The sequence below is a fragment of the Hemitrygon akajei genome, chromosome 15, assembly GCF_048418815.1.
Source record: "Hemitrygon akajei chromosome 15, sHemAka1.3, whole genome shotgun sequence".
Lineage (NCBI taxonomy): Eukaryota > Metazoa > Chordata > Chondrichthyes > Myliobatiformes > Dasyatidae > Hemitrygon > Hemitrygon akajei.
The window spans coordinates 54148009-54160707 of NC_133138.1; the positions used below are offsets into that span (position 1 = coordinate 54148009).

General features: G+C 37.4%; 1 protein-coding gene across 1 annotated transcript in view; it reads left to right on the forward strand.

The window, feature by feature from the left end:
* pdlim7 (PDZ and LIM domain 7) overlaps positions 1 to 12699 on the forward strand; it is a 151494-nt gene that overhangs the window by 30628 nt on the left and 108167 nt on the right. The window contains exon 2 of the mRNA XM_073067020.1: positions 3166 to 3317. Within this exon, the coding sequence (XP_072923121.1) occupies positions 3166 to 3317 (152 nt within the window). The remainder of the gene's footprint in view (positions 1 to 3165; positions 3318 to 12699) is intronic.

Here is a 12699-nt window from a genome sequence, read left to right on the forward strand (position 1 = left end):
GTTAAAAGGCCAGTATGATAACCACTCAGTAGCCACTTTATTAGCTACACCAATACACCTACTCGTTCACGCAAGTATCTAATCAGCCAATCTTATGGCAGCTTAAAAGCATGCCAACATGGTCAAGTGGTTCAGTTGTTGTTCAAACCAAACATTAGAGTGGGCAAGAAATATGATCTAAGAGATTATATCTTGATCATGGAATGATTGTTGGTGCCAGACAGGATGGTTTGAGTAACTCAGAAACTGCTGACCTCCTGGAATTTTCATGTTGAAAATTCTGAGTGTACAGAGGACGGTGTGAAAGACAAAGTTCAGTGGGAGAAACCACCTTGTTAATCAGACACGTCAGAAGCAAATGGCCAAACATTTTCATGCTGACAGGGAGGTGACAATAACTCAAATAAACATGAGTTGCAACAATGGTGTGCAGAAGAGCATCTCTGAATTTGCAACGCATTGAACCTTGAAGTGGATGGGCTACAGCAACAGGAGACCACACTGGGTTCCACTCCTGTACATAATAAAGGTTGCCACTGAGTCTATGATGGGAGTACTCAGTCAGTGATGCCACACGTATGATTAATACAAAAGTTTAATGAAAATTTTATCAGAGCTAGCCAGTTTATTAATGTGCTGGGATTGGATCTATGGTGGTGTATTAATGTGTAGGGGACTAGTTTCCAGTGTCGTTGCCAACCTTCATCATACAAACAACACCTAAAAAATGGATTATCTGGTCATTATCACATCTGCTATTTGAGAGCGCCTGCTAGGTGCAAATGGGTTGCTTCCTTTTTAGTTCAGCAACTTTATTTGAAAGCTACTTGAATATATTCCCTTGTATGGTTCTAGGAATGCAAACTGCACTTTATTGATGCACTTTTCTTAATTCTTCAGCTTTCTCTGGAGAAGGTTAATGAAATTTAAGTGTTACCAAAAGTTTTATGAGTTGAGGTTTTAAAGCATTTGGAATCAATGTGAGGTAATGTCTGAAAATCATCATCTGCAGGAAATGGGCGATAAAATCCCAGATAAAATTTGATGGTAATCCACATAAACTAAAGTCTTGTGTGTGCATTCATAGACTATTACAGAAGATAGCAGGTATCTGTGGCAGTTTTACTTTCTGATGCAAGCAAGTCTAATTGTGGTTTTCGGTTCCTTTCAATAAGATTTGTTGTGTTCTTGTACAAGAACATCTGCTTTTTTTGGTATCCCTTTAGCCCATGTGGAGTCAATTTAAATAACTACAAAAAAGGAGGGATTTGCATGTTTGCTTTCAGTTCTCTTGATTCATTTCTATATTCATGTACAGAAAGAATAATGCCCTTTATATGATTAGCCAAGGGATTTTGCATGTTTCTTAAAGCATCTTGTTATTCATTCAAATGATCTTGGGTGATATCCAAGCACAATTTAGGAAAGTAAATTAGATCCTTTCCTGTTCCATGTGGGTTATCTAAAGAATAATTTGGATTTAATAACACCTTTCATTCTACCATGTCACCCCTAAGTTTTATGCAAACTGTGAAGTACTTTTCAATTATGATCTTTGCTACAATTGTAGAATAATTAGATAATTCCTTCCATTTACATACCAGTAAAAGGAAGGAGCCATTTAGCGTCTCTTGTTGAGAACATGATTCTGTGTAATGTTTCTTCTACAGCTCTTTGTTATTTGCAAGTTGTTTAAAATTACCTATATCTAACCTTGCAGAATTCCATGACTCTGTATTCCTGTGCGTAAAGTGTTCCCTTTTTTTATATATATTTATTGTGGTACAGCCTGGAATAGGCCCTTCTGGCCTTTTGAGCTGTGATGCCCTGAAACCCCTGATTTAACCCTTGTCTAATTATAGAACAATTTACAATGACTAATTAACCTACCAACAGTTATATCTTTGGAAAGTGGGAGGAAACCAGAGCACCCAGAAGAAACCCACTCGGTCACGGGGTGAAGGTACAAACCCCTAAGAGAGAGTGGCAGAAACTTATCAAGTTGTGCCTTTTGCACATTCAATGCAATTTTCTTATTTCTATTTGCTCAATTAGTTTGTTTTAATAACTCAAGTCAAATCAGACCATAACCTTTTAATTTCCACAAATAAACCCGAGAAATCCTCTTCTCAGTCCCCGAACCAGCCTGAAGTGTTCCATCGCAACAGCCATACACAAACTAAAACTTGAATTTGTGTTGGTGTGTGGAGACTTGACTCCGTTGCACAAAAATTTTTCCCGGATAGCCACAGCTGTCCATTTTCAGCAGCATCTCCAGATTCCTTTAAATTCTAGTATTCTCTGATTCCCAAAATTTCAAATAATTTTGTTATTTGTCATCTGCTTCTCAGCCTTTCAACCTGTCATTTGAGTAAGTTCGATGCAGTGAAAGCTGATTTTCATGGAGCCCATAAAGTAAATGAAATGCATTTTGATAAATGAGAGCTATGTTTTCATCTTCATTTCCATTTCATTTTGATTCACCTATATAATTAAGTTTTCTGAAACACTATATTGTGGTTAATTAAATCCTCATTTTGTTGACTATATAATATCCACACTCAGGCCACAGATTGTTTGCCATCCTTGGGACCAGATGTGGGCCTTCAAATTTATTCTGTGACAAAGTCTTTCACAATGGTGTTGTTTACTATCAAGAATGGATCATTGACAACTAACTTCCCTTATTTGTTATTTTACATGACCAGAAGAGAATAATGATCTAATAGAAACTACACTGCACAACTGATTTTCTCCTCATCTTATGGGCTCACATTTTGACATTACAGAATATCTTTTTCATCACCTGCACATGGTAGCATGAATTAACTGCAGAGCATTGTTCTGTCCTGATATATTCTCACTGCTGCCTGTAAGGAATCTGTATGTCCTACCTGTGGTCACATGGTTTTCTTCTAAGTGCTCTGGTTTCCTCCCACAATCCAAAAACAAACCGGTTGGAAGGTTAATTGGTCGTATGTCAGTGAAAATTCAGAAGATGTTTGCTTTCAATAAAATTCTTATAGTTAAAAAAAATAAATTCTGGAGTATATTTACTTGAGTGCTTGAGGGGAGTGTATTTGGTTACGTCAGTGTAATTGAATTGAATAATACCTTGTTGATTTTAAGTTGTACTCAACATCAAAATTGTATGTTTTGCTGCAGGTCACACCAGGTGGTAAGGCAGACCAAGCAAATATTGAGGTAGGAGATACTGTTTTATCCATTGATGGAGAAAATACTGAAGGAATGACTCATCTGGAAGCACAGAACAAGATCAAGGCCTGTGCAGGGATCTTGAAACTTTCCCTGGGGAAGTAAGTTGGAAGTATGCTGATGGAGAATGGCATGTAACCTTCATGAAAGTTATCATGCTGATGTAGGAATGCTGCATACCTTGTTTCCTCATGATCTTGTGAGCTACTTTTAAACAGAGATAATTGTAATTTGGCGCAAATTTATGCCTTGTGGTTGAATATGACAAAAAACCTTTTTTAAATGGTAGAGAACAAAGATCATTTGTAAACTTCTGCTCAGTGTGGAGGAATTCATAGAAAGAACATTGCATGAATTAATTAATTTCTTTTTATAGTAATTTTAACCAGAATTTTTAGGGTCATGGAGCAGTGTTAAAGTGGGTAATGGATATACTTTTATTTCATACTTGTCTTACTATGCATACAGATTAATATTTCTAAGTGTTCTGTCATGTAAAGATGTTTTCAAGCTTGCATTTTGCACTGTATTTTATATATTCTAAAACTTAGTTTACATTTGTGGATTTGACCTTCTGATGATAAAACAGTGAAGATGGTGACAAGTTGCTTTTGGTTACCTTCCCTTGACCACAAAATCTAAATTCATTTTATAAACACAGCTATTTAGAGTTGATTTGTAATTTAAATAACTGTGTAGCATGTTTGTAAAAGGAATAAGCCAAAAATGAACAGTTTAAATTTCATATTAAAAGTAAAAGCAAAAGAGAGGGCATATAATATAGCAAAGATTGGTGGGAAATTAGAGGATTGGAAAGTCTTTTAAAAACCAATGAAAAACAAACTAAGAAAGGCATAAGGAGAAAAGAGGTGAAATATGAAGGTAAGCTAGTCAGTAATACAAAAGAGAATACCAAAAGATTTTTTCAGATATGTAAACAGAAAAAGAGGGGTGAAGTGGATATTGGACTGCTGGAAAATTACACTGGGGAGGTTGTAATTGTGGACAAGGAAATGGAGGGTGAACTTAAATCATATTTTGCTTTGGTCTTCCCTATGGAAGACACTAGCAGTATGCCAGAAATCTGTGAATGTCAGAAGTGAGTATAGTTGCTATTACTAAGGAGAATGTGCTTGAGAAGCTGAAAGGTCTAGCGATTGGTAAGTCACCTGGACCAGGTAGACTACACCCTAGGTTTCTGAAAGAGGTAACTGAAGAAATTGTGGAGACATTGGATTTTGATCTTTCAAGAATCACTAGATTCTGAAATGGTTCTGGAGGATTGGAAAATTGCATATGTCACTCCAATCTTTAAGAAGGGATGGAGGTAGAAGAAAGGAAATTATAGGCCAATTAACCTGACCAGTGGTTGGGAAGATGTTGGAGTCCATTAGTAAGGATGAGGTTTCAGGGTACTGGTAGGCACATGATAAAATAGGCTAAAGTCACCATGATTTCCTTTAGGGGATTTCTTGCCCGGCTTATTGGTTCAATTTCTTTGAGGAAATTACAGGCAGGATAGACAAAGGAGAGTCAACAGATGTTGTTTACGTGGATTTTCAGAAGGCTTTTAACAAGGTGGCACATGTGAGGTTGCTTAATGATGAAGAGCCAATGCTATAACAAGAAAGGTACCAGCATGGAAAGAAGATTGGCTGACTGGGAGGAAGCAAAGAGTGGGAATAAAGGGGGCTTTTTCTGGTTGGCTGCTGCTGACTTGTGTTGTTCCACATGGTCAGTTTTAGGAACGCTGCTTTTCACCTTGGATATCAGTGATTTGGATAAAAGAATTCACAAATGAGAGAAAATCTACAGATGCTAGAAATCCTAGCAACACACACAAAATGCCGGAGGAACTCAGTAGGCCAGACAGCATCTTTGGGAAAGAGATGTTTTAGGCCAAGAATCTTCATCCTGATGAAATGTCAACTGTACTATTTTCCATAGATGTTGTCTGGCCTACTGAGTTCTTCCAACATTTTGTGTGTGTTGCTTGGATGAAGAAATTGATGGCTTGGTGGGCAATTTTGTGGATGATAGGAAGATAGGTAGAGGGGCAGGTAATGTTGAAGAAGCAGGGTTATCAGTTAGGCCTCTGCTGGAGTACATGAGAGGTTCTAGCAGCACATTGAAATGTGTAAGACTTCAAGAGAGTATATAGATGCACTTACTACCATACTGTTATGTGGAGAGACTAGCAAGCTGGTGTTATTCTCCTTTGGTGAAGGAAACTCAAAAGTTCCAACAGAGGTGCTCGATATCATAAACATGTTTACCCGATAAGTAATGTGAAAGATCTTTTTAGTGGAGAAGGACTGGTAACCAGACAATTTAGATTTAATTTTGCAAATGAATTAAAAGCAGTATCTGAAAATGTTTTCTTATGAGATATTGTTGGTGAAAAATGAAATCTGAAAGATGCAAGGGTAAATTCAATGGTAAGTTTCAAAGGAAATGAGATAGATATTTGAAGGGAAAATATGAGCTGTGAGGAAAGAGTTAAAGGAATGGAGATTAATTGAATAGCTCTATCAGAGAGTTACCATATACACAGTGGGCTTATCACCTTCCTGGGGTGTTAGCATTTTAAGATGCTTTGTGGTTTAATATCTTTTTAAAGTTGTTTTTTGTCCTCTAATGGGTCATGTGCCAGGAGTAGTTTGTAAAATAGAAGATGTATTTTCTAGGCCTAAGCATTTCACCACAGTGACTGATAATTCAGCTTAAAATCAAAATTGATACCAGTGAAAACATTGGAATTTATTTTGCAGGCAATATTCATGTATGGAATACATTATATTTCTGTCAGAATTTAATTCTGGCAGTATGATGTCATCAAAGTTACTGTTGGGTAATTCCTGGCATTGAGGCCCAATAGAAGTTCAGCTTTGTTTAATTTTTGTGCATGGCTCTCGGCTACCAACTAAGTTGGCCGGCCTAATCATCCAGTTATGACTTCACATGATAGCGTGAATTCTCCACAGATTTTTCACTATCCCTATTGCCAAAAAAAGAGTTTTGATTTTAAAGTATTATGAGAAGTTATATTACTTTATTATCTACGATACATTTTGCATCTGTCAATTAGCATCATGCATAAGGATTAGCTTGGTTGATAAGGCAGCACTCTAAAATATTGTACTGAGGTTTAAGTTTAGATTGTATGTCAGTTCTATAGAAGGATCTGAGCTTAGTCTTCTGATTTGCGGCAACCAATCAAGTCTTTTCAATCAAGGAGGAGTTTCAAGACTCGATTAAAATGAATGATAATGGTTTGACAACGGGCCAAATTTTGCAGTAATAGCTAGCAGGCCTAGCTATCTGTTGAGAGTGTATCTTTAGCTTCAGAGTTTTCATGTGTGATATCCCACAGTAAAGAAGACTTATTTAAATTCACTCCAAAAGAAAAAAGTCTAGTGGGCAAGAAATTTCAGATTTTCCTGTTTGCTCAAGAGAGTTTAGCTGGTGACCCATAGAATCAGCTAAATTCCTGTTTTAAATATGCACTTTGCTGCTTGCAGAAATGAAACAGTATTGCTTTATTGCTATGAGAATCCAAATGTCATGCCAAGAGGATTTTTTGCTAGTTGGACAGATCCCTAGTAAAGTTTCTGTGCCCAAATTAAGAAGAGCAGGAACTGGAGCTGTATGGATTAAAACAAGGTCCAGAAGCCATGGTTGCATATTTGATGATCTGAAAATTATTAGTCCTTAATGTGTTCAACTTGAGAAATTGTGTATGAGTGGGTTTTTGGGGTACTGCAAGTCTGTGTCTTTACTGATGCTTTGTTGCATGCTTGAGTGCTTGGTGAAGGGTGCTGATGCTTTTTTGCTGGTGGGGGGGTTGTTCCCTTGCTGTTGCTTGTCTGTGGGATGGGGAGTTGGAGGGGCTTCAGGGTCCTAACATTTTTACTGTCATTCATTCATTGGGGCAAGCCTCTGTTTTTGTGGATGTCTGCAAAGAAAAAGAAGTTCAGGGTGTATATTGTATACATTTCTCTGACATTAAATGTAACTATTGAAGCTCACATTCCATTTTTTATTATTCTTCTATCAGAAATTTTAATGCGTTCTTGAAGTTTTCTTTGCTCATGTAAGAATCAATGCAATGTCTGATTACAGATACTCAAAACTCTCTAGTTTTAAAGTGAGTGTCAGGTACAATGTTGATGTACTGCATAGGGCTTGAAGCCAGTAATTTAGAACTGTAAAAAGTAGCATGGCAAACTCCAGGGATGGGACCATGAGAACGTATTCTTCTTTTATTGCAGTGTAGAGTATTTGTCCAGGTGCTTTAACAATGGTTTGGTTATCTAAGTTGATTTTTTCCCCTCAAGCTTTAACATTTAAGAGCCATTTTAATTCCCTATAAAGTTTATTAGCAATTTTCAACAGAGTACAGAATCACAGTACACCAGTGTTTGGCTAACTAAAAAAGTGATATGTTTGAATACAGGAAGCATCTGTTTTGTTGGACATGGATAGAGAATTAGGCATTTATAAGGTAATTGACATCAACATAATAGAACTTATTTTCAGCTGGAAGATATTAACCTAGCATTTTTCTTTGGTCATGGGTGTAGTAACTGATGATGAGAATACTGTAGCAGACATGTTTTACGTAACTCCAACTGAAAATGTAATGCTTTAATAATGTTAAGATAGTATGCTCCACATACCCATGTGGGGATGTTGTAGCATATTTCTGTAGTGAGGTCATTTTAGTTTTCCAAACCATACGGAGTTTATGCACAAAGTATTATTTCATCTTTTAGAAAACTTGAAATGACAGTGAAATCCAGACTTGAAGTACTGAAAGGCAGTTAATCTATGTCCTATGTTGTGTTGACAGCTACAGGTGGTAGAAGCTTTAATGTGGAAAAACCACTGAAGGATGTGAAAGAAACCATAATAATGTTGCTTCGGATTTGTTGTTACTAAAACTTTGGTCAATATTCAGATATTGAAATATTGATAGAATTCCTCACTATCGTATTGTGATCATCCTAAGTTTTGATCCCAAGTTCACATTGGTACCTATTACAGATTAATGGGCAATTCAAATTAAGCCTTATTTCTCTCTGTATGTTGGCTTTAGTTTTGTTCTTCTGTTCTGTCAGTGTCCTCCCCCAATATTCCAGCAATGGAACAATTGATGCAGGCTGGAGACTTCTACTGCTTCCTGGTAGCCAAACTATCTCAGTTACTATCTGAGATAACTATCTGAGTTACCTGACTAGCAGCTTTCAATGTTTAAATAAATCAATTAATTTAATTTTATCCAGATAGTTATTTATATGTTTTCTCCAGTTCCTTGCAATTTAATTCAACTTGCTGAAAATAATTAGTGCACGATAGGACAACTTACTGAAGTGGATTTCAAGAAGTACTGATGAAAACTTTAAATTTCGTATAAATAAATTAGAACTACTCATTTTCCTACTCATATTTGTAATTGAAATATTCTAGATTTCCATTAATTATCTGAGGAACTAATGTTACTGGGGCTCGAGGACTTGAGTTTAAAGGAGAGACTGGATAGGCCAGGAACATTTATCGCTGGATTGCAGAAGGGTGACCCTATAGAGTTTTATAAAATCTAATAAAATATAGAGGCTAGGGAAGTCTAAAACTCGAGGTAATAGATTTACGATGAGAAGGAAAAGAGATAAAGGAGACTTGCAGGACAACTCTGTTATCAATGATGTCATCTTTAATTTTGGCAGTTTCCTAAATAAATCTTAGCTAATGGGAAATTATGCTTTGTAGCTAATGTTGCAGTTTTTCATTGCATTTTTATTATTTTTTCAATGTAAATTATATGGGAATTAAAGGTAGGATTTACCTTTCAATTTTAATCAAAATTCACTTTCATGGCTTGTCCTTCCAGAAATCCCTTTACATCTGTTAGTTTTGTTTTGAATTTGTATAAACATTGAAAATAAACAACTACACTACAAGTTGGTCTCCCAGGAGTCTAATCCCAACTACCGGTATATAGATTTTTTTCCCCATCCTGTATTCAGTACGCATTAGAGTTGCCAAATGTACATGGAAGGAATTAATTGACACATAATCTATGTTTTCTTTTGAAATTTTACTTTGCTACAGATCAATTCAAGTTATTTTCTTTTACAATTCTTTGGGGAGGAGAGAAGAGTTTAAAATTTGATGCAAAAGTCTTACTGCTTGCACATGTTCTTTATATTCTGACCGCCCCCCCCCCCCCCTCCACATGTCCACCTGTTCTGGATGAAGTAGAATGGGGAAACCACACTTTCAGTAAAACATTTGTGGTTACAGTATTGTAATGCTTTTGAAGTTTATATGATCAAGCCCAAAATTCTGGAAAAGTATGACTTCCATGGACCCCAGATAAAGGAACAGCAACTATTCGGGGTACTGAACAACTTCAGTCCTGGAGGTTTTCTAAATAAAGACATTCCATCAATTTTGGGGGTTAATTTTCATTATTTAGTTGAAATTAGTTTCATGCTTGGCTCACATTTTGATAACATTATTTATATTGCAAGACCGGTGATTTGATAGCAGTCACAATACTTTCCAGGAAGGGTTAGTCCATTTTCTTGGAACCACTATGTAATGTTGAATGGCTGCCAAAAGAATAACAAAAACATTTCTTGAACTTGAACATGATCTTTTGTCTCACTAAATAAAAACAAATGAATGTTCAAATAAGTTTTTAAAATTATAAACATTACTTAATATTTGTGTCACATCCACTCAAAATCCTTTTTTTATTAACAAAGCTGGCAACATGGACTTGGTTTTCTAATTAGAATGCTGAAATGTGTCTTGCTATTTATGAATCCCTATTTAACTGAGTCCCATTTAAGTGTGGAATGTAGTTTGTATTTCAGCAAAGAAGTCGTTAAGTAATAATATCACTTGTCTCTCAGCCAGAGCTGTTGTTCTGCAAGAAGCCTTAAATATTTTAATTAAGCTTGTACTTAATTCGCCTTTTCACTGTTTCATTACAGGCTGTAGAGTTTTCACACTTAGATATCCTAAAGAAATAGTTTTTTAATATAAAAAGAAAGTGCCATTTTGTTTAAAGTAAATACTAACTCTTGGATACCAATTCAGATGGGCAGTTCAATGACTGTTTCTATTAACAGGCAGAAAATGGTCATTGATAGCTGCATTAGTTAATTAAGGAATTTGATAGTCCGAAGGATTTTGTACCAGTAATGTCATTGTTTGATTGCTTAAACCATTTTGCACCAGAGATATCATATTTTGTGGCATTCATAACACAGAACATAGAAGAGTACAACACAGTACAGGCCTTACAGCCCACAATATTTTAACTTACTATAAGGTCAATCTAACACTTTTCTCTAACTTAGCCCTCCACTTTTCTTTCATCCATCTAAGAATCTCTTAAATGTATATGTTTCTGTCGCCACAATTGGCAGTGCTGTCCATGAACTTGCCACTCTCTGAGTCAAAAATAAACTTACTCTGACGCCTCCCCCAGTACATTTCACCAATCACCTTAAAAATATTTCCCCCTCATGTAAGTCATTTATGCCCTGACAAAAAAGTCTGTGGCTGTCTAGTCTATATATGGTTCATCTTGTACACTTCTAGCAAGTTGCCTCTCATCTTGAGAAATGCCCCAGCTTGCTTAGCCTTTCCTCATGCTCTTTAATCCAAACTGCATCCTGCTAATTCTTCTCTGTGTCCTCTCTAAAGCTTCCTGTAATGAATGCAATACTCCATGTGTAGTCTCACCGGAGTTTTAAAGAGATGCAACATTCCTTTGTGGCTCTCGAGCTCAGTTCTCGGCTAATGAAGGTCAACACACCATATGGTGCCTTAACCATCCTATAAGTTTGTGGGATCTATGGGTTTGGTCCCCAAGATCCCACTGTTCCTTCACACTGCCAAGAAACCTGCCTTGTACTCTACCTTCAAGTTTGACCATTTAGTGTATTACTTCACACTTTTCCAGACTGAGCTCCATCCGCCACTTCTCAGCCCGGCTCTCATCTTATCAATGTCCCGTTGTTGCCTATGACAACCTGCTCCACTACCCACAACACCACCAATCCTTATGACACCTACAAGGTAGAAACCCACCTTTCTACTTCCTCGTCTAACTTATTCATAAAAGTCACAAAGAGAAGCGATCCCAGAACTGATCTCCATGGAACACCACTAGCCATAGACCTTCGGACAGAATACACTCTATCTACTACCACCTCCTGCCTTCTGTGGGCCAGTCAATTCTGATTCCATGTCTCCTGACTTTCTAAATGAGCCTGCCATGGAGAATCTTATCAAATGCCTCACTAAAATCCATAAATACCACAGCCACTGCTCTGCCTTCATCAGTATGTTAATCACTTCCTCAAATAATTTATTCAGGCTTGTGCCCTTCACAAAGCCATGTTGATGATACCACTTCTCCAAATGCTCATAAATCCTCTCTCTAGGAATCCCCTGAATCATTTGACCCCCCACTGACTGTAACCTGTTACTTGATCAGCTTCATTTCCTTGTACCAGACCCAGTATGGCTTCTCCTCCAGACAGCTTGCCTACATTTTAAATCCTTGGATACCGTACAAATTCTGCTGAGGAGGTGCCGAATAATGTTAGTGAAGTTGACGTCTCCTATGGCAACAACCATATTATTGTACTTTTTGAAAATCTGTTTCTTGATCTGCTCCTGAGTGTCTCAGTTGCTATTTAAGGTGTGGGGTCTATACAATACTGCTAATAGAATGATTGCTCCCTTCCTGTTTCTGATTCCCACCCACACTGACTCAGTAGAAAAGCCCTCGATGATGTCCTTTCTTTCTGCAGTTGTGATACTATCCTTCATTAGCAATACCACTCTCCGCCACCTCTTTTACCTCCCTCTCTGTCCACTTTGAAGCACCTAAACCCTGGCGCATCCAGCTGCCACTCCTGCCCAGAAATTGAGCTTCTACCTGGCTCCCTACAATAGCTCTTCAGGGCTTCACCCCTTTTCTTACCTTTGTTGTTGGTACAAATATACACCATGACTTCTGACTGCTCACGCTCCCCTTTAATAATGCTGGGGACCCAATCTAAGATGTCTCTGACCCTGACACTTGGATCAGTATTCCATTTAGGAGTCTCTTTCACAATCACAAAATCTCCTGTCCGCTTACCTAACTATTGAATCCTTTACCACCACTGAATTCCTCCTCTTCTCCCACTTCCCTTCTGAGCCACAGTGCCAGAGACCTTGTCACTGCGGCTATCTCTGGTGGGTCAGAAGCCTGGCAGAATCTGAAGCGGTACACCTGCTATTGAAGCGACCAGCCAGTGAGGTGCTCTGCACAGTTTGTCTATTCCCTTTCCTTCTCCTGACAGTCAACCAACTACTAGCCTCCTGCAACTGTGGTGTAATTATCTTCCTATAGCTCCTATCATCTCTGTGATCTCTCAGATGAGCTATCTTTCTCTATTGTTAAATACATTTCTC